General features: G+C 38.2%; 1 protein-coding gene across 2 annotated transcripts in view; it reads right to left on the bottom strand.

Moving 5' to 3' along the window:
- The window catches only part of cerkl (CERK like autophagy regulator), a 90134-nt gene that overhangs the window by 47701 nt on the left and 21110 nt on the right, over window positions 1-21323 (bottom strand). For both annotated transcript variants that reach the window (XM_065252226.2, XM_065252228.2), the window contains exon 3: window positions 2419-2550. In XM_065252226.2, the coding sequence (XP_065108298.1) occupies window positions 2419-2550 (132 nt within the window). The remainder of the gene's footprint in view (window positions 1-2418; window positions 2551-21323) is intronic.

The following is a 21323-nucleotide window of genomic DNA, read 5'->3' as shown; positions in this document are numbered from 1 at the left end:
AGATTGAATGCTGTTGCCATGTAATGAATAAACCTGTATTAGGATTGTTGTTTAAGTGTGTGTTAAATGTACTGTGTTTTGGCATTTTACACTTACTCTATGCACATGCATGCAAGACTACATGCATTTTGACAGCCTCAACCCTAATTTTCATTGCTGACCTGTAGGGGGTGCACTTGCAAACCCAAGTAAATAAACACATGCCTCTGACCTTGCCACAATCCAGCCACCTACATGTATCAACAGCTAACTCTCCATTCATCACCAAACTACCAAAGATCATTCGTTTTAGTTAAAAATAAAATTTGGAGTTAAAACAGTGCTTAATCTACAAAATCCCATTCACATAAAATACTAAATTAGATTCTTAAATGACCAAAAATGTACAGGCATTGGTTATCCGTAAATAGCTCTGAATTACAGGCAGTAATTGCTTCTCCTGATCGTGACCACTGGCGAACATCGTCCATGCATCTTTCTGCAATAAAGCCTGGAGCTAATTCGATCACATATATTCTCCGAGCTCTGCGTTCCTCTCCCTGGTCAGGGCGGCAGAATGAGATATTTAATTTCTATTAGGTAAAATGTTGTTTAATGGCTTCACCTCGAGTTCTGAGCCTCTGCCCTCGGGAACGCATCATCAGGAATCGGATTCTATTACTGTGTAAATGGCTTCTGGAATCAGGTAGCCACATTCATTAGAGAGCACAGATTGCGGCGTTCCCTTCCCAAAAGCAGGGGGCGCATGATGTGTGGGTGCGTCCGTATAGTTTGTATTTGTCTATGCGGGGATAGGGTCTTGGGTGGGTGTGTGTATGTGTGTCTGTGTTTGGAGGTGGGTACGGGGAGGGGGGTCTGTGTTAGAACAGATGGGTGCAGTTCCTCCCCCTGGGTCAGGTTTCTGACGGAGGATACACTTCTCCTGTCATTATGAGTGTAAGATGCATTTAGGACCATCCACAGTAGTGTTGTACAGCTGTTACTTCCAGTGTAACACACACACATATGGTGCAGAGAAATAGACATAAACAAAAAATATGGAGGGATATGTTTTTGATGTTTAGTACACAGCCAGATTATTTTCTATTTATTTTATGAAGTGCTCCTCTAGCTCAATAGGTAGAGGTATTGTGCCAGCAACAGTAATCACACATATTGATTAAAAAAAAATGTAGATTGAGGTTTTTGAAGTTGCTTTGCATGGATACAAGTGCTTGCCAAATGTGTAAATGACATAAAATAAAACCAAACCCTATGTAAATTCATCATTTAAAGAAGTACTTAAGTACCATTTTTTGAGCAGGTGAAAAAACAGCGTAGCTTTCCTCATCATTCTGAAAAATCAGTGTGTGTTGCATTAAAGGAAAACACCACCGTTTTTCAATATTTCACTACGTTCTTACCTCAACTTAGATTAATTAATACATACCTATCTTTTATCAATGCGTGCACTTTCAATCTTTGTACAGCGCTTCATAAGTGTTAGCATTTAACCTAGCCCCATTCATTCCTATGGCTCCAAACAAAAGTTTTATTTTGTGCCACCATACTTACTCGTGTTACTACTCATGTAACAGTTTTTAAATAGGAAAAACAAGGAAGTGTTTGATGGCTACTAAATGCATCCCTGTTTGGATCCTAAGGAATGAATGGGGCTAGGCTAAATGCTAACACATTAAAGAGCTCTGTCCAAAGAAAAAAAATATAGCTAAGTGTTAATTTGTCCAAGCTGAGGTAAGAACATAGCAAAATATTGAAGTTTTCCTTTAAGCTTAAAGTGATAATTTACCTAGTATTATTTTTTCCTACTATAGAAGTCAATGGTGCCCCAGATATGTTTGGCTACTTTCTTCAAAATATCTTTGTGTTCAGCAGAAGAAAGTAATTTAAACCCTTCTGGAACAAATTGAGGGTAAGTTAATACATTTTTTGGTGAACTATCCCTTTAAGTATGGATTGAGATTTGAACAAACCCCAATTCAATGACCAGCAACACCAGTCATGTTTGCCTTAAAAACCACCACTAATAATAAAAAGTGCATGTTCAATAAAATGTAAAGACAATTTAAAATGGTAAATGTGATTAATATGAATTTTAAGTGGATGTTCTAATGATAAATTAGCATAGGAACCTTGACATTCCTCCCCCTAAAATATTGATTTCCCCTGATCTATCGTCAATGCCTAATGGCGATAAGCACAATGTCAAGCTTATTAGCCTTCACAGGGAGTTGCTAAGTAGTGAAGAATGAATCCTGTGAGTGAACAGACCCCGAGGGCAGACGCTAATGCACTTTGACCAGCAGTTTAAGACCCAAAGGGGTTGGCAATCACCTGCACTCACCTTGAGAGGAAAAGCAACTCTGACAGATTTGTACTTGTATACAACAGTATTGTGCATGTGTGTGTGTGACGTACCGGTGACATCTGCTTGTATGTCAGCGAGTTTGAAAAGCGGCGCCACCTCGTCCAGGTAGATTTTGTACGCCTCTTTCTTGTGGCTGCTGGGGTTTATGAAGACTTTAAGAGACTTGGGACGATTTTTGAAACCTGCAGAAAAAAAGAGCGGGAAGATTCATGAGTCCCTTTGTGTCATGAATCTCTCGAGCATTCATTTAAGTGCTCAGTACTCATCTAGTGTAGACAAGTGCGCATCTGTTAATGTGAGCCGAAGCCCTCGTCCTACGTAGTAATGATTTCTGGTGGTGAGTTCAGCTTTTGTCTGCCACCCTCTCTGCAGAACAGCGTGAGTTCGGTCTGCACCAATTGAAAAGGTCAAATCTGTGTCTGTTGTTTGCAATTGCTGAAAGTCTGCCAAAAATGTGAAGGCTTGAATAAATACACCACGTCTTTATGTGCTGTTTTCTTTTTTTGTGCTATTGCAGAATTATGCATTGATGTGGATTTTGCAATAGCAGCTTATACATTATCTGTCTGTCTGTCTGTCTGTCAATCTATATCTCTCTAGCTGTCTGTCTGTCTGTCTGTCTGTCTGTCTGTCTGTTTATCTATCTATCTATCTATCTATCTATCTATCTATCTATCTATCTATCTATCTATCTATCTATCTATCTCTGTCTGTCTGTCTTTATCTTAATGTCTGTCTATATCTTTATCGATCTATATCTCTATCTCTCCGTCTATCTATATCTATCTATCTATATCTGTCTGTCTGTCTGTCTGTCTATCTGTCTGTCCTTCTGTCTGTCTATATCTTTATATATCTATATCTATATCTCTATCTCTCTGTCCATCAGTCAATTCATCCATCTGTCTATCTAGCTAGCTCTCCAGCTGTCTATATCTCTATTTATCTATCGATATCTCTGTCTGTCAGTCTATCTATATCTCTATCTATCTGTATCTCTATCAGTCTGCCTGTCTGTCTGTCCATCCATCCATTCATGTCTGTCTGTCTGTCTCGATCTATATCTCTCTGTGTGTCTGTCTGTCTGTATCTTTATCTATCTATGTCTCTATCTCTCTGTTCATCCCTCCATCCATCTGTCTATTTAGCTAGCTCTCTAGCTGTCTATATCTCTATTTATCTATCGATATCTCTGTCTGTCGGTCTGTCTATATCTCTATCTATCTATTTCTCTATCTGTCTGTATGTCTGTCTATCCATCCATCCATGTCTGTGTGTCTGTCTGTCTATATCTCTCTCTTTGTTTGTCTGTCTGTCTGTCTGTCTGTCTATATCTATATCTTTATCTATCTATCTATCTATCTATCTATCTATCTATCTATCTATCTATCTATCTATCTATCTATCTATCTATCTATCTATCTATGTCTGTATATGTATCTCGGTCTTTCTGTCTGTCTATCTATATCTTTATCTATCTCTATCTCTCTGTCCGTCCATCCATCCATCCAGCCATCTATCTATCTAGCTAGCTCTCTAGCTGTCTATATCTTTATTTAACTATCAATATCTGTGTGTGTGTGTCTGTCTATCTCTCTTTCTATCTATATCTCCATCTATATCTATGTCTGTCTGTCTTTCGTTATCTGTCTGTCCATCCGTCCGTCCGTCCATCCATCTCTGTCTGTCTGTCTGTCTGTCTATATCTTTATCTATCTATATCTCTCTCAGTCTGTCCGTCCATCCATCCATCCATCCATGTATGTCTGTCTGTATATATATATATCTCTGTCTTTCTGTCTGTCTGTCTGTCTATATCTTTATCAATCTATATCTCTATCTCTCTGTCCGTCCATCCATCCATCCATCCATCTATCTATCTAGCTAGCTCTCTAGCTGTCTATATCTTTATTTAACTATCGATATCTCTGTCTGTCGGTCTATCTCTCTTTCTATCTATATCTCTGTCTGTCTGTCTTGCGTTATCTGTCTGTCTGTCTGTCCGTCCGTCCGCCTGCCCGTCCGTCCGTCCGTCCATCCATCTATGTCTGTCTGTCTGTATCTTTATCTATCTATATCTCTATTTCTCTGTCCATACATCTATCCATCCATCATCTATGTCTGTCTGTCTGTCTGTATCTTTATCTATCTATATCTCTATTTCTCTGTCCATACATCTATCCATCCATCATCTATGTCTGTCTGTCTGTCTATATCTTTATCTATCTATATCTCTATCTCTCTGTCCATCCATCCATCTAGCTAGCTCTCTAGCTGTCTATATCTCTATTTATCTATCGATATCTCTTTCTATCTGTCTGTCGGTCTGTCTATATCTCTATCTATCTATATCTCTGTCTGTCTGTCTTTCTGTCTCTGTTTGTCTGCCTGCCCATCCGTCCGTCCGTCTGTCTATCCAGAGCAAAATGCTTCTGTTGATCAGCCAAGTCACTGCTGATAATCTTGGTGAAACTTCTGCCAATGGGTCAAAGTTTGACTAGTTAGCATGATTTAGTTAGGTCCTCTCTAAGCTTTTTCCATTGACAGCCATTCAGAAGTAGCCTGAATTATTAATTATGAATTTAATAATCCAAATTATTTCCCCTTTTCCTTACAGGTAAACTGCACCTGTACGTGCTATTTTGGTGACATCAGTGTTGTCAGGATATATAATTGAGATAAGAAAATTAAAATTTTCTCTAGGGTTGCTCTTTTGTTGCAAGATGCAAAGTTCGAAGAGATGTTTTATTTAAATATTAATATACTCCTGTCTTAGATGTTCTCTTAAAATAGAAATAGACACACATGAGACAGCTGTTGACATACAGTAGTAACTCATGCTTGTATGAATGTTATGAAAAATGTGCATATTAAAATCTTTTTAAGTATAATTTAGTATCTCGTCTTTGTTTCTCTTTTGCAGATAGAACCCAGTATTGAGTAACCATGCATCATAATTAGCAGAAATCAGGGGGCTTGTTTTCCTAGTAGCCGTCCTGGAGTGCTTGAGATCGATGGATGCTAAGGTGAACCTCAACTCTCTCTCTCCATCCTCCAGCGTTTCCCTCATTACTCTAATCCGGCCCCTGAAGCTCTCGACCCTCGACCCGCTAACAAGCCGCTACCCTCGGCTTGCCCTCCGCCGGACCCCCTGCTGACATCACAGCGCAGGAGTTTCAGGGGGTGCCCAAGGTCACGGTTCAAATAGACTCCGAAAGTGCACGCGAGGAGATGCAGGATGTGGCGTGGGGGGGCTGAGGGGATTTTGGATCTTGAAAGAAGGTTACGAGACTGATGCTGATCCCGTCTCCCACCTTGTGGCTCTTGGGGGCCCAAGCGCTGGGACTTCGGGGTCTGTGCAGGAGCAGGTGCGGGGGCGGCACCGATGCTGCTGTTGTAACTGTGAATGGGGCTCAGGAGGCATCCTCTCCATCAAGGGGGCTTCAGGCCCAACGCATGAAATGTGAGAACACAGAATATGATGTTTTGATGTGTGGGTTTGCATCACTGCGTCTTTGATCGACCACAAATAATGGCAAAAGACTGAAAGGTCCTTTGGAGAACCAAAAGTGTTTTTTCAATAGCATTGCTGTGACTTGTTTAAAGTGGATCAACTTCAATCACTCACTTCTAGTTCAATTCGAGTTAAAGGGAAGCTGCCTATGTAGGTGGTGGACGGCCCCTAGGTTTGGAACAGAGCCCCCATCTCTCATTAATTCATTACGCTGAAAGGGGAAACTAGTTTCTGCTATTCGAATGATCATATCTGAGCTTCAGCGGTAAATCTAAACACCATAGGAAAGAGAGTAGGCATGTAATGTACTGTACGATACAGCGTTACTATGGCACATAATCCCATGTTTGTGTGCGGGATGCGCAGTGGCTCCCGGGAGCCCGCTGAAACCCAATCCTGGCGTAGAGGCCGCGCTCAGGTTTCATCCATGAGTCCTGTTTGTGTTCCTGCAAAAGGCCACTGTGATTAGCAGTCTGCAAGAGACTTCAGAGAACTCGCATTCACAAGCGTATAACCTTTTGAGGAGGCCAAAGCGCTCATCTAACCATTGTGTTCGACATCATTAATAACTTTTATGGCCTGTTTTAGTCACAATATTGGCTTTCCGTGCTGGGGTAAGACTGTAAGTGATGTTATGGTCTCAGATGTCATAAATGCTTTTGTGTAATGTCTAAACATTAAAATCTTAAATAAGCACATTTATGTAGGAAAAATGGCCTGCAGCCATGTTACGGCAGCAAAGTTCTTGAATATTACGCCAGAATGAGAGTATAGTCCTAGCCATATCTGCCTAGAAAATCGCAACTTTTAATTTTCCGTTGGTCTTAGTACACAATGTAACTACAGAAGAAGAAGTTTTAAATAGGAAAAACAACTCTTTGGTAATTTTTTAGCACAATGCTAATGGTCTAATCAGATTCAATGGATTGTGTTAAGCTATGCTAAAAGTGGTACAGCCAGACCCGGAGATCAGCTGAATGGATTCCAAAACAGTAAAAATCAAATGTTTAACTCCAAGGGATCTGGAAAATTTGCATATTTTCAAAAAAAGGTAGAGTGTCCCTTTAAATGTGCATTATGTAACTTTTTAAATGATCTCTAGAACCAAAATGCAACATAATATATTATCAGTGGTGTAAAAAGACCTTACAAAATGAACTGTATAGTTTTTATCTCCTTAGTATGAACAGTTTTTATCTCCATACAACTCGGGTCCACCTACATGGAAGTCGCCATTTCGCACTGCCATGTTTCTACAGTAGCCCCCTAAACGGACAGACTGCCCTATAAAGGGAGTTTTGTCACTATGTTGTCTTAGACAATTATGGGCTATATTTTAATGATCTAAGCGCATTGTCTAAAGCACACAGCGCAACGTCTAAATGGGTGTGTCCGAATCCACTTTTGCTAATTTAACGATGGGAAAAATGGTTTGTGCGCCGAGCGCACGGTCGAAAGGGCTTGTCCTTTTTTTTAATGAGTAATGGGAGTATTTTGGGTGTAACGTGCAATAAACCAATGAGAGTCTCAGCTCTCATCCCCTTTAAAAGCCAGTTGCGCTGGCGCTATGTTTAATCCCTATTTAGATGATGGACTTTGTAAACTGAAAAACTAAGTTTTGAAGTTTTCTTTTAGTCATGGAAGTAAAAAAGTAGGCTTGTAATTGCTTTAAATGTATGGCTATCCAGTATCATCAAAAAATAATTTACAAGTATGTAAGAAAAGGTTTGTAATGTAAAAATACTTTATTTGTAACAAACAGGAGATAAAGAATTTACAAACGGCTCTCCGCATGTTTCAGCACTTTGACAGCGTAAGTTTTTTTTTAAGCATGACTTAAAAATGTTTCTCATCTCACCATATCCACAGGTACAGAGTCATCATATACAATAAATCCGTGGTTAAAAAACATTTAAAAACAGATGCATTTGTTTAAAGCAAAGCATTTATTTACTTACCAGGCTGCAGGTGAAGCAGCTCTTTGTGCCTTTAAACGTCTCATAATCTGTCCTCATTTATGTCCAAGAGACTCAAAAATAATCTTTTACATTCAATCCTTTAATCTTTCATATTTAAAAGCGTTTTTGTGCTGTTGTGCATTCATGTATGTGATAAGCAAACACGCGTTGTGTCCCGTTTATGGGCGCATATTACTAATGCGCCCTTTAAATAACAAAAAACATACTGCGCCATTGAATTTAGACTTTAGAGCAGGTTTTTGTTGGTCAATGGCGTAGTCTATTTTAGTTGCCCCAAAATAGCAACACGCCAACAATGCGCCCGAAAACACCTCGTTTTTAGATCAGAACACCCATGGTCGCAAAAGGGGGTGCAAATGCATTTGCTATTTAAACAACGTGGCGCTAAACGTGAAAATAATAATTGCGCAGGGTGAAAACTAGCAAAAGAAACTTGCGTCGCACATTGCACTGCATTGCGCCGGGTGTAAGATAGAGCCCTAAATGTTTTTTCTGTGGCGGTTACCATAGCTTCACTATGCGTTTCGAAAGGGAGGGGTGAGTTGTGGACTGACCCATTGGTTGCAATTCCCAGTCTCACCACTAGATGCCGCTAAATCTACACACTGGTCTTATTTCTAGTTTATCTAGTTCATTTCTATAGTTTTTTTGTACAGTTTTGCACTGTTGTAAAGCTACGGTAAATACATATTTGTAAAGGCAGTAGAGACACAACGAAATACAAAAATATATTAACATGTCTGTGAAATCTAGGCTTAAGTTTCATAAGGTAATGATGCGATTAGGAACATTGAAGTTTGATCTCATTCATTTGTTGATTTCAACCTTTTGATTTCAGTCTTTAGATTTTTAATGACACAATCTTACTCAATCAATGTTAAAGATATTTAGTTTCGTTTTTACAGGTATAGGTAACAGTAAAAGATAGATTTGTATCAGACTGTCATATTCATAATGCTTTGTACATAACACAAACTTGACTTAAGTAACTTGAAAGTATGTGTATTTAATTTTTTATAAGATTCATATTAACGATACAACATGGCGTAATTCAACATTTTACAGTAAACTAAAATCCCCCTCCCTCGCTTTTTTATAAATGTGACCTTTAAAAAAGATTCGCCCACATGTATTCATATAAGATGATTCTTTGTGTCTTATCGGTAGGTTTATAGTGACGTACACATTTCAGACACATGTTCCTGCCACCTGAGGACATTCCATGAGGTCAGCATATTCTGAAGCAATGCAGTCACCAGCCATATGACTCAGAGGCTTAAAGCTCTTTTACCCCTGAGGGCTATCAAGACCGGCTAATGTCACCAACACACTGACTACATCTGTCTCCGTCCGGCCCCTGTCTCAGGGCACGCAGGGTGCTGATGGGAAAGGTAGGAGCATCTGAATGGTGTGTCTGAGAGTCTCCCTGTGGAGAAGATGATTTGGCACAGGGGAGCACTTTTCCCATAATCAGGGGTAAATTACCTGAGAGCGGGATCGGGTTACACATTGATTTCTGAGACAAACAAAGCCCCAGGACTGCCCGTAAACACTACCCCACTGCGCTAATGAGCAGACTTGACCATACAATTGAGCGAGGCTTTGATTTTTTAAAGGCATTTATGCTTCCTGTTACACTGCGGTGATGTTTGTGTAATGAAGAATTTATTCATTCATGTCTTGATTATAAGATACAAGCCAGAATAGGAAAGTTCATTAAAGGGGCCCCTTACACAACACCATTTTCAACTTGGCCATTTTTAAAACGTTTTAATGGGGGCCTGAACTTGCTAACTTTAAAAATGGGTTTTAAAGTTTTTGAGAACAGTACCATTACAGTCTCTGTGTTAACTGCAAAACCACAAATTTGTGAAAACTGTGCTGTCATGAGGGTCATGCGAATGCGTATTACATCATCAGACATCATGTGACACTACTAACTACTAGCCTGGCATGCATAATACAGCATTTTCTGTTGTTTCATTGTTCGTTGTTAAGCAAATTTGTGAAAACTGTGATGTCATAACAGTCATGCACATGCGTATTACATCATCAGACATCATGCGACACTACTAACTACTAGCCTGGCATGCATAATACAGCATTTTTTGTTGTTTATGTTGTTTTGTTGTTCATTGTTTCACAAATTTGTGAAAACTGTGATGTCATGACGGTCATGCACATGCATATTACATCATCAGACATCATGTGACTACTAGCCTGGCATGCAGGCTTTTTTTTTATTTTTTTGTTCGTTGTTTCGCAAATTTGTAAAAACTGTAATTTCATGACGGTCATGCCCATTGCTTATTACATCATCATATCATGTGACACCACCAACTACTAGCCTGGCATGCATAATATTTTGTTATTTCGTTGTTTCGCAAATTTGTGAAAACTGTGATGTCATAACAGTCATGCACATGTGTATTACATCATGAGACATCATGTGACTACTAGCCTGGCATGCAGGCTTTTTTATTTTTTTGTTCGTTGTTTCGCAAATTTGTGAAAACTGTGATTTAATGACGGTCATGCCTATTGCTTATTACATCATCAGATATCATGTGACACCACCAACTACTAGCCTGGCATGCATAATTTTTCGTTATTTCGTTGTTTCGCAAATTTGTAAAAAACTGTGATGTCATGATGGTCATGCACATGCGTATTACATCATCAGACATCATGTCATGTGACACCACCAACTACTAGCCTGGCATGCATAATATAGTATTTTTGGTTGTTTTCATTGTTTCACAAATTGTTTTGAATTGTGAGAATTTTCGCGTGTTTGTGTTTCATCTCACACCTCTACAATGGGTTTAACAATCCTTCCTAAAATGCATTAAACTTTCGTTTACAAAGACGTGAAACTCACCGAGTGGTCAGGGGTGTTCACTGATATGCTCACACAAAAATCGCTGCAAAAGATGCTTTCCAACAGCTGTTTTAGCATTCGTTGTTAACTTGTGGACCTATTTTTCCAAACGCCTCACACCCGTACATTCTTCCGCTTAGAGCTTGAATAATAAACACTCCAGCCCAGGTGGTTGCGCTAATCCGCCATTGCCAATTGCAAGAATAGAAACAAAGTTCCCGGCGCGGAGTAATACCGTACCTCACAGGACATCTAATACAAGTCAATGGAGTTGGTGAAAACTACGATAAAACCTGTTGGAATCCGTCTTTTGCAGCGATTTTTGTGTGAGCATATCAGTGAACACCCCTGACCACTCGGTGAGTTTCACGTCTTTGTAAACGAAAGTTTAATGCACTTTAGGAAGGATTGTTCCAGTGCACCATTAAACCCATTGTAAAGGTGGGAGGTGAAACACAATCACGCGAAAATTCTCAGGGCAGCCGCAAATGTCGAAATTTCAGTCAAAACCGTTCTATTTCACCATAAACAATCTGAAAACAGGGCTTTAAGTCTAAAATACCGAACTTGTCCTTTAAGCAAATTTTTGAAAACTGTGATGTCATGACGGTCATGTACATGCGTATTACATCATCAGATATCATGTGACACCCCCAACTACTAGCTTGACATTCATAATTTTTAGTTGTTTGCAAATTTGTGAAAACTGTGGTGTCATAATGGTCAGGCACATGCATATTACATCATCAGACATCATGCGACACACCACCAACTACTAGCCTGACATGCAAAATTTTTCGTTGTTTCGTTGTTTAGTTGGATTGGTTCTTGTGATATTGTTTTAACAACATCATCTGTATGCGACATGCACTTTTCAAAAACGCAACAGATAAACTCTGTTTTTAGTGTAAATGTACCCTAATAGAAACTTTAATGTTGGATTAGCAGTTGATTTAAAAAACACATTTTTTATATCGATTATATATATATATATATATATATATATATATATATATATATATATATATATATATATATATATATATATATATATATATATATATATATATATATATATATACTAAAGATTATCTGTTTTTTCACAAATCATTTAACTCTACTGGGTGAATGTTGCATCACCTAATTAATATTCACGAGCCAGAATGATGAGGTTTATACATTAACATTTCTTTTACACTGTAAAAAATTTGATTTTTTGTCAAATCAACACATATTTTTATGCTTCTTTTAATTTTAAACATTTAATTCAACTTAATTCAACAAATCCATCTTGAATTTATAAGTTATGTCAACTTTTTTAATCCAAAACTTTAATAGTGGGTTGAATTGACTTGCTAAACCAAGTTGTTTTAACTTCTTTTTTTTACAGTGTATTTTTTTTCTATTGTCTGCTACATAAAAAGTGTTATTCAAGTAAATTATAAGCAATATAGTCTAATAAGTTAGACAATGTAAAGGACTAGGGTATAGGTTTGAGAATTGCTTCAAAATATTGGTTGGATTTAAATCAGAAACTCTATGAATTACTTTATAGACATTTTAGTCTTAGGATATTAAAACAAACAGTAACCCAACTTTAACATTATGTTAACTTTGCCACATAATAAGCCCCACAGAAGATAAGAGATTCACAATGTACATAACACAGCCATCAAACTCCGCTTAAGTAACCCGTAAAACGTTCCACTAGCCGAGCCCACAATACCCAAACGGGCTTTCTGGGGTGCGACGAATATTTGCTAATCCTCAAGAACAGATGTCTTATTTCTGCCATGAAATCCCTGGCTGGATAGCTGGCGAGGGGACTGGGCCCTCCAACGGATAAGCCCAGATTGGGGCCTTGCTGTGGGAAAGGTCAGGAGCGAAGAAGAGCTGGATCCGGCAGACTCCAGGGGAGGTAAGAGATCTGGGGGCCATACAGGAGATGGAGCGCCGAAGGGAGAAACAGCGTCACTGGCGTACGCTGCTTTCCTACCGGCCGTGAGATCTCCATACGGGGGGCGAGCACGTCAACATTTTCTTAGATCCTCTGCCAAGAGAGGAGCATCTGGCATGGTGTCAGGGACTGGCATTAGCGCGCATTAGCAGTGGGGGAGACCCAGCACTCTCCAGATTTGTCCCTGCAGCAGGGGCATCACCAGGCAGAAGCTGCTTCAACCGATAGACAACATGGGGAACTGGGGTGGAGATTTGGGCTTTGAATCAATACACTTGCTTTTATTGGCACAATTAATTTATACAGGACCAGTTTAAAGAGAACAATCACATCTGTTACCTGTTAAAATAAAAATGTTGGTATTGTTTACTCAAACTTAGTAAGATTAATTAGGCTATTTATATTTATAGCATATTTATATTTCAAAAATTATAATTAAAAAAGCCCCATGAGGTCGTTCAATACAACATGTGCATTATATTCAAATAAATTCAGAGTGATTTTTAAGAATATATTTTTTTTAACGAGTAACACCTTAAATGTCCTTACAAGCAGCTGTCACACTTGTATTTTTGGATTTAATGTCCTTTCTAAAGCCAAGCTAAAACTTCGCATTGTAAATGCATAAAAACAGCATCCAGTAAAATTTGTCACAATTCACAGGTTTTTTTTTGTCTGTGTGTATTTTTTATTATGCCATTAATTAAAATTGGGCCACATATGCATATTGTTCAATTATTGTTGGTCTTGGTGTATGTACAGTTAGCTCACTGTGTAGTCTAGATCTGATATAATTTTTCACACCTACCTTTACAGAAAGAGAAGTTGGGTGTTAAAATCTATTCTAATAGTTGCCAAAGAGTTGAAAAACAGCACCATGTGTTCGATGCCTCCATTATGTCTGTATCCCTGTCTATTCTGTAACTGACAGAAATGAGGAAAATCCACTGGGAATACGTCGAAAAATCCTCAAGCAGCATTCTGTGAAAGTGATACTGCAGTCATACCTACAGCAGAGTCTACAAGAGCATCTGTCCACCCTGAGAGCCCAAAGAAACCCAGATAACTCAAAAAGTTTAGGGTGAGAAACATCAGGTATCTTATAATTCAATTTATGCTTCTCAATTTTTCAGTAACAATCCTAATTCTGTTAAAAGATGCTGGCTTGCCAGTAAAAATACATTTACAATAAATACATTATAGTTTTTGCAGACTTAAAAAAAAAGTGACTTACATTGCATTTTAAGCTATAGATTTGATCAGTTGGTTCCCTGGGAATTAAACCATTGAGTATGTTTACATGCACAGAATAAGCGGATGACTATCAAAAATCTGTTTATTATAAAAAAAACTGTTTACATGCGTTTACATGCAAATCAATAAACCGGCTATGCAGACAACTGCGTTTACATAGCACTTGGAGATTTGTCAGGTTTCTCGCAGGTAGTGACGTCATTGCATATAGTACATAATAGTCGATCAAAAATCCGACGGCATATCTGTCTTAAGCTATATTGTTTTATCTCTTTTCGTGTCTCCAGAACCTGTAAATATAACATCAGTCTTTATTTTCGCAGTTTCTCTGCCAACTGCTTTAGTAGAGCAGAGACTTTTATGCGTTACTTTGCGCTTACTTCCGCGTCTGACGTCTATCTTTCACACGCGGAGACATGCGCAAATGGACAAAACCATGAGAAAGCCGGTTAAGGTGTTTACATGCCACGCGATATCGGGGTAATGAGCAAAAAAACTACCTGTGCTGATCGGTTTTTGCTTACACCGTTTATGGGCTTTCCCCGATTAAAAAACCATTTTATGACCCCATGTGTTATCAGTTTATTAAAGGAATAGTCCATTTTCTTAAAAGAAAAATCCAGATTATTTACTCACCACCATGTCATCCAAAATGTTGATGTCTTTCTTTGTTTAGTCCAGAAGAAATTATGTTTTTTGAGGAAAACATTGCAGGATTTTTGTCATTTTAATGGACACCACCACTTAACACTTAACTCAATACTTAACAGTTTTTTTCAACGGAGTTTCAAAAGACTATAAATGATCCCAAACGAGGCATAAGGGTCTTATCTAGCGAAACGATTGTCATTTTTGACAATAAAAATAACAAATATACACTTTTAAAGCACAACTTCTCGTCTAGATACGGTCCAGGGCGACCTAACGTAAATGCGTAGTATCGAACGGAGGTCACGTGTTACATATATAAAACGCACATTTGCGGACCCTTGTAAACAATAAATTGACACAAAGACATTAATTAGTATCATTCCACATACAACAACTGTCGGAACGGTCCTCTTTCAACACACTTGTAAAGACTGGGGCGGAGTTTCGCGTTCGTCCTCTGTGACCTCTTGACGTCATGATGTATTGGGTGAGGTCACACTGACGCTTTCAGGATGGGATCTAGACGAGACGTTGTGGTTTAAAAGTGTATATTTGTTATTTTTTATTGTCAAAAATGACAATCATTTCGCTAGATAAGACCCTTATGCCTCGTTTGGGATCGTTTAGAGTCCTTTGAAACTCCGTTGAAAAAAACTGTTAAGTGTTGAGTTAAGTGTTAAGTGGTGGTGTCCATTAAAGTCCATTAAAATTAAAAAAATCCTGCAATGTTTTCCTCAAAAAACATTATTTCTTCTGGACTGAACAAAGAAAGACATCAACATTTTGGATGACATGGTGGTGAGTAAATTATCTGGATTTTTCTTTTAAGAAAATGGAATATTCCTTTAAGCAGAATCGGCGTAAGACTGTGCATGTAAACGCACTCAATTATATTTGTGAGAAGTAGCACAGGTATATGTAGAAAAAGCAAAAAATACTTTGAATGGGTAAAAATTATAAAAAAATGTAATGACAAAATCATTAGGATATTATGTAAAGATCAACATGATCTAACGGAAAGTCATGTTATAGTCAGGATTTTTGTCATTTTAATGACTTTTTTCGTGTCATTTTATGTATTGTTTTTTCTTTTTTTCCTATTTTTAAAACATTGTCGCTTGGGGTTGGGGTTAGATTTGGGTTAATAATTAATAATTAATGTACTTTTATGTATTGGTTTCTACATGTTTTTCTTTTAAAAGCTTTTAAAACTAATCTCGCCTGGAGTTGGGGTTTGGGTTAGACGAAAAAGAAAGTCGTGCCACAGACATGAAAAACAATTTATAGAAATTCATGCTCAAGGCACGAAAAAAGCTGAATTTCGTGCCATGGACACGAATAAATTAATACAAATTTTCGTGACTATAACACGACTTTCCGTGAAATCAGTCTGGTAAAGATCATGAATCATAAAGATATTTAGTAAATTTCCTAACTTTTATTTTGTGAGTGGATGCCGTGTTAAGGACTTTATTTGGACAACTATAAACCCAAAACCAAAATGTCTCGTGCATGTGGATGGAGACGCATCTTTGTATTAGATTAAGCATTTACGACAGTACACACCTCTCAGAAAATGAAAAACTAAAGTTGTACTAATATGTATTTACTGTAAAGCTGATTTTAGCGTTGCAACATGGAAAGCGCTATAGAAATACATTGGATTTGAATAATAAAGTGATTTTAAACATGTTATTCTCATTTTGTATGCAGTAGCCTTGCATGACAATGCTTAACTTTTGACTATAATACACTGTCTGTGTAAATACATTTATACTAAACTAGTCTCTATTATTTACTATTTATTTACTTTACTTGAAACTAAACTCTTTATTTATCCTTGTTTTATTCAGGATCACAGTAAGCTCCTCTAACTGGCATATAAACAGATTTTCTGGACAGAAAAGTCTCCCTCCCAGAGTAAGAGAGCTCAATAAGATACACAGGCCGATCCGTTTCCAAGGAGCCGAGGGGAAAGAGTCACCATGGATACGCAGGTTGACTTAATGGAAAACCTGTTAATGTGTAACATTATCCACTCCACTATCGAGCTATTGTACGACGGCTCATGTAAATGCCGTGCAACCTCGGCCAAAGGCACGATTTGAACTTCCTTCAATTGACGAACGCATTCTTAAAACTGCGTTCCGTGTGAGATTTGGCTGCCCCCTATTATCTTGTTAAACAACTCAATGTAATTTCATGCAAAGGCCACAATAGAAACTGTTGTGCTTTATTCCAAATTCACATATGAATTCAGATGGGCCACAAAAGCCCTCGGAGAAATGAGATGGACCTATTGCTTGACCCCTGAGCTCTCCTCACTCTATATTTGTCTGTTCTCCTCCGTTTACCAACATAACAATAAAGTTCAGCTTGATGCTGGAGTGTGACCACACGCTTTGACAAGGGCACCATGACCACATTATGCGTCCGGAGCGGAGCGCGGAGGGCTTTGATTGACCTGCCCAGACTAATCTTTCAATAGAAGGTTTAAGAAGACAAGGAGGCTATAGTGGTACAACTACGTACGGCTCTGTGTTCAGCGGTACAGGTGGTACCATTGTTGCAGGCCGTCTCCCCACACGTTTGGTCCGTGGCCTGGCCGACCGCTCGCTCTCTGACCGCAGGGTTTAATCCGTCAGCTGGACGGCCACACCTCATGTGTCACCACCCATAACACGGCCTGTCAAAAACACGGCGATGCTGAGCGTGGCATTCACGGCTCACCTTGAATAAAATCACACCAGAGATTGAGGCTTTGAGGTTTTTTTAAAAACCGTTCACCTTTTGTGCTGAATGTCAGCTGGGACACACCCTCCATTGTGCCACATTATTACGGGATCCCTGGGAAACACCAGGCCTGGATCTATCGAGCTGCTGTAACAGGTGAGCACCCCTGTAATCCAGCGTGCTCGCTCTTCCCTCGGGCCGAATGAATCGACAGCCAATAAAATAACCGAGATAATCCACCTATGGAAAACATGCGACTGGGTGCGTGCATTCATGTGAGCATAGGATGGGTGGAGGGTTTGAGAACCAAACAAACTGCCAAGCCTTATTATGAACTCTAAGACCTTTTAAAGGTAACATTTCAACAGGTGATCGTGCACAGTGACACAGAAATGCATTTACACAGGCACCTAATGTAGCTGTACTCAAAAAACTAGGGATTGTTTTCAACACATGGTTGGGTAAAATATGGACTAACCCAAAATCTAGTTTAAATTAACCTAGAAAAAGTTCATATTTGATCCAGCCATGAGTTAAAACAACTTGGCATAGGGTAATTTATACCCAACAACTCAATAAATTACTTAAAAACATAAGGCAACCAGGAATTTTTTACAGTATGTGATGTTATATAAATGTGACAACCTGTAAATTTTTTTACAATACTATTTATATGGCAGTGTAAATTTGCATAGCTAACAACATTAGACAGGACATCTTTACTGTATGACGTGTGGGAGACAAGGAGATACCGAAAGCAAACACAAAGAGTGACTCTGAAACAGGTAGAGATCAGGAAAAACTTATTAAAGAGTGTTTGTGAAGCAAACTTTAAATGTTTGCGCTCAGCTTACTGCATTAACACAGAATGCAATTTAGTTTTATTAAGTCTTTAGTTTTTTAAATCTCAACTCCTACAGAATGTGATGCATTTTTTTGCACTGATGCTAGAATCATAATTCATTTCTTGTAACTAATCTTGTCTTTTGTTTTGCGTCCAACAAATTACAACCATAAAAAATAAAATTGTAACAATTTACAATAAGGGTTTTTTTTTTCAGCCTGATCTCGTGAGAATTCATATTTTACGAGTTGGATCATTTTAAGAAATTCGTATGTATTTTATGAGTTGGCTAATTCATATGAATTTGTATGAAGTGAATCATACAAAAAACTATTATAAAAACAATAACGAAACCACACCCGTAACCTGCTCCTTACATCACTGGGGCAAAAGCAAATCATACAAAATGTATGAATGTAGTCGTACGAATGGATACGAATTAGCCACCTCATAAAATGAACTGAACTTCTAAAGTGTTTATTAAAGAGGGGGTATTTCATGTATTCTGACTTATTAGCACAGTTAAATGTAGCGTTCACACCAGACGCGGAAGCGGTGGCAAGCGCGAGTAATTTACATGTTAAGTCAATGCAAAAATGCGAATAGACATCCCGCAGAACTGTTGAAAAATCTGAACTTTCGCGCTGCGTTAACCAATCAGGAGCTTGCTCAAACAGTGACGTGATTACAGGACGCGAGCAAAACAACAATGCAGGACAATCATCATCGCTACACGAGACATCTTTGTACTTTTACAGGAATTAAAAGGATCTTGTTTGGAAGAAAGTAAGTGAGGAGGTCGAACAATCTAGTTTAATCAATTTAAGCTAATTAAGCCTCTTCAATGATGTGAATGTCTCAAATGACTAGAATTTCATGAGCAAATAAAGCAAGTAAACTCTAAATGTTCACTTTGCCAGGGTTCATACAAGTGTCTGACGTATCAGGGGTAAGCTATACATATCATTCCTTTTTATGGGCACTTCCCTGAGAAAACCACACCCACACATCAATTAGCGGGCGAGCAAGAACCGAGGACGCTACAAGTCACATCACTTCATGCAGCTTTGTTTTTTATCAAGACTTAGCAATGGCATGAAAGAAGAAGTGTGTTTTTGGATATAAGGACAAGAACACCAGCATTATGGAAACAATTGATATAGTTTGTTTATCTGTGGTAGCAGCGGAGTTTTGTGTGTGTGTTTGTTTAATGCTGGATTTCGTTAAAAAGTCCCAACCTGGTCATGAGTTGCATGCGGTAAGTACGACTTCTGTGTTATGTTGGAAATCGTCGCGTAAATGCATCATGTAAATGATGAACATGTAGCGAATCATAAGTGAATCAGAAGTGTTGTATAAAGTGTTGCTTGGCTCGTGACTCACTCCTCCCGCAGCTTGTAACTCCTCCTTCCAAAAAATTTTTGGAACGTTATCGGTAAAGAATCGGTAAAGCTAATCTGTTTTTTATAAATCTGATAAAACTAAAGACTCTTCAGAGATATGAAGGATCAGTTGCGTAGCAAGTGAGTCCCAGGCCCATATGCAAAAAAAAATTACGGGCCGCCTTAAGCCAAAGCCCCCCCCCCAACCTTGCCTGTTGGCACTGTTAACTTTGGTGCGCAAGTCTGTTAACAACATAAACTTTTAATAAGGTAGTCAAATATTTTTACTTTGCTTTTTTACTTTAAAGGGTAGATTTAATTAAAGAAAAACAAAACGTTTTGTGGAGTTTTTGACTTGTGACTAACTTCTCCGCCTTTTCTTTTCTATTGGAGGCCCCATTTTTATGTTCATATTCGTCCATCCTTAATGTTCATCTAGATAGCCGCTATAGTAACCTCTCACACTGTGTTTTCTTTTTTTTTGACGTGCCGATGCATCATGTAAAAAAATTATGGCGTAGTAGTCTATGGCAGCCGCTGAGTGCAAAAAAAATAATAAACGCAAACAAGAAATGACGGATAAACTAGACAGAAAAAAGAACAGAAAAAAGATTATGGAGAAAAAAGAAATCACTACACATGATATGCATACAAAAATATATTTATTGCTGCCACAAATAAAATTAAAATTGAAAAAAAATTTTTTATTAAAAGCTGGGGCGGGCCCAGGGCCGGGCCCCCTATTGGCCCGGGCCTATTTGCACGTGCCTACCCTGCATGCCCAGACGCTACGCCACTGTGAAGGATGTACATCAGATATGCAGAAACAGCGTATATTATGGGAGCTTTAAAGGTGGTGCATGTAAAGTTTAGCGGCATCTAGTGGTGAGATTGCGAATTGCAACCAACAGCTCACCCCTCAATTTCCAAACCCATATATAGCCGCCACAGGACAAACATCTAAGATTAGGTAGGGATGAAATGCACTCTGTGTAGCAGTTTGTCTTTTTTGGGTTACTATAGAAACATGACGACAACTTCCATGTAAGGGGACCTGATAAAAACAGCTCATTCTAAAGTAATTAAAATGATACAGTTCATTATGTAAGCTCTTTATACACCACTGATAATATAGTTAATCTATATTATATTGCATTTCTGAGATCCTTCTAAAAGTTACACAGTGCACCTTTAATCTTAGCTCATGTTAATTCCAACATTTACTTAAAATCAAACATTGTAACTGTTAACATTAGTTAATGCACTACTCTATGAACTACCATGAACAATTGCATTGGCATTATTTAACATTAAGAAAGATTAATTAATTCTTATAAACTATATTGCTTATTTTATGTTAGCTAACACATTTATTACAAACTTACAATAAAGAAATTATATATGTGTAAAATATTGAATTCAGCAGAATATGGAAATGCTGACATTACCACGTGGTTACGTAATACATAAATATTTTTTGTTGTTGAATTTCTCTGCAAAAATAACTCTTAATAATTAAAAACAATAGGCTAAATGTTACAAGATCAACTATGTTTTGTTTTGATAAACACACCACGATAAATCTAATTTTGTATATTAATTTTTCTCCTCTAAGCACTAAATAGGCATGTCCCCTCTCCTCCGGGCTCCCCTAAGGCATATTCCTTCATTATGTTAATTAATTCATGCAAGTACATGCAGCCCTCATTCACAATTACTCACAAAAAAACAGCATATCAATCTTTAAAGCTCAAAAACAC

This window comes from Paramisgurnus dabryanus, chromosome 15 (assembly GCF_030506205.2).
Source record: "Paramisgurnus dabryanus chromosome 15, PD_genome_1.1, whole genome shotgun sequence".
Classification (NCBI taxonomy): domain Eukaryota; kingdom Metazoa; phylum Chordata; class Actinopteri; order Cypriniformes; family Cobitidae; genus Paramisgurnus; species Paramisgurnus dabryanus.
The sequence above is the reverse complement of the archived record's forward strand: the minus strand, read 5'-3'. Positions and strand labels throughout refer to the sequence as shown.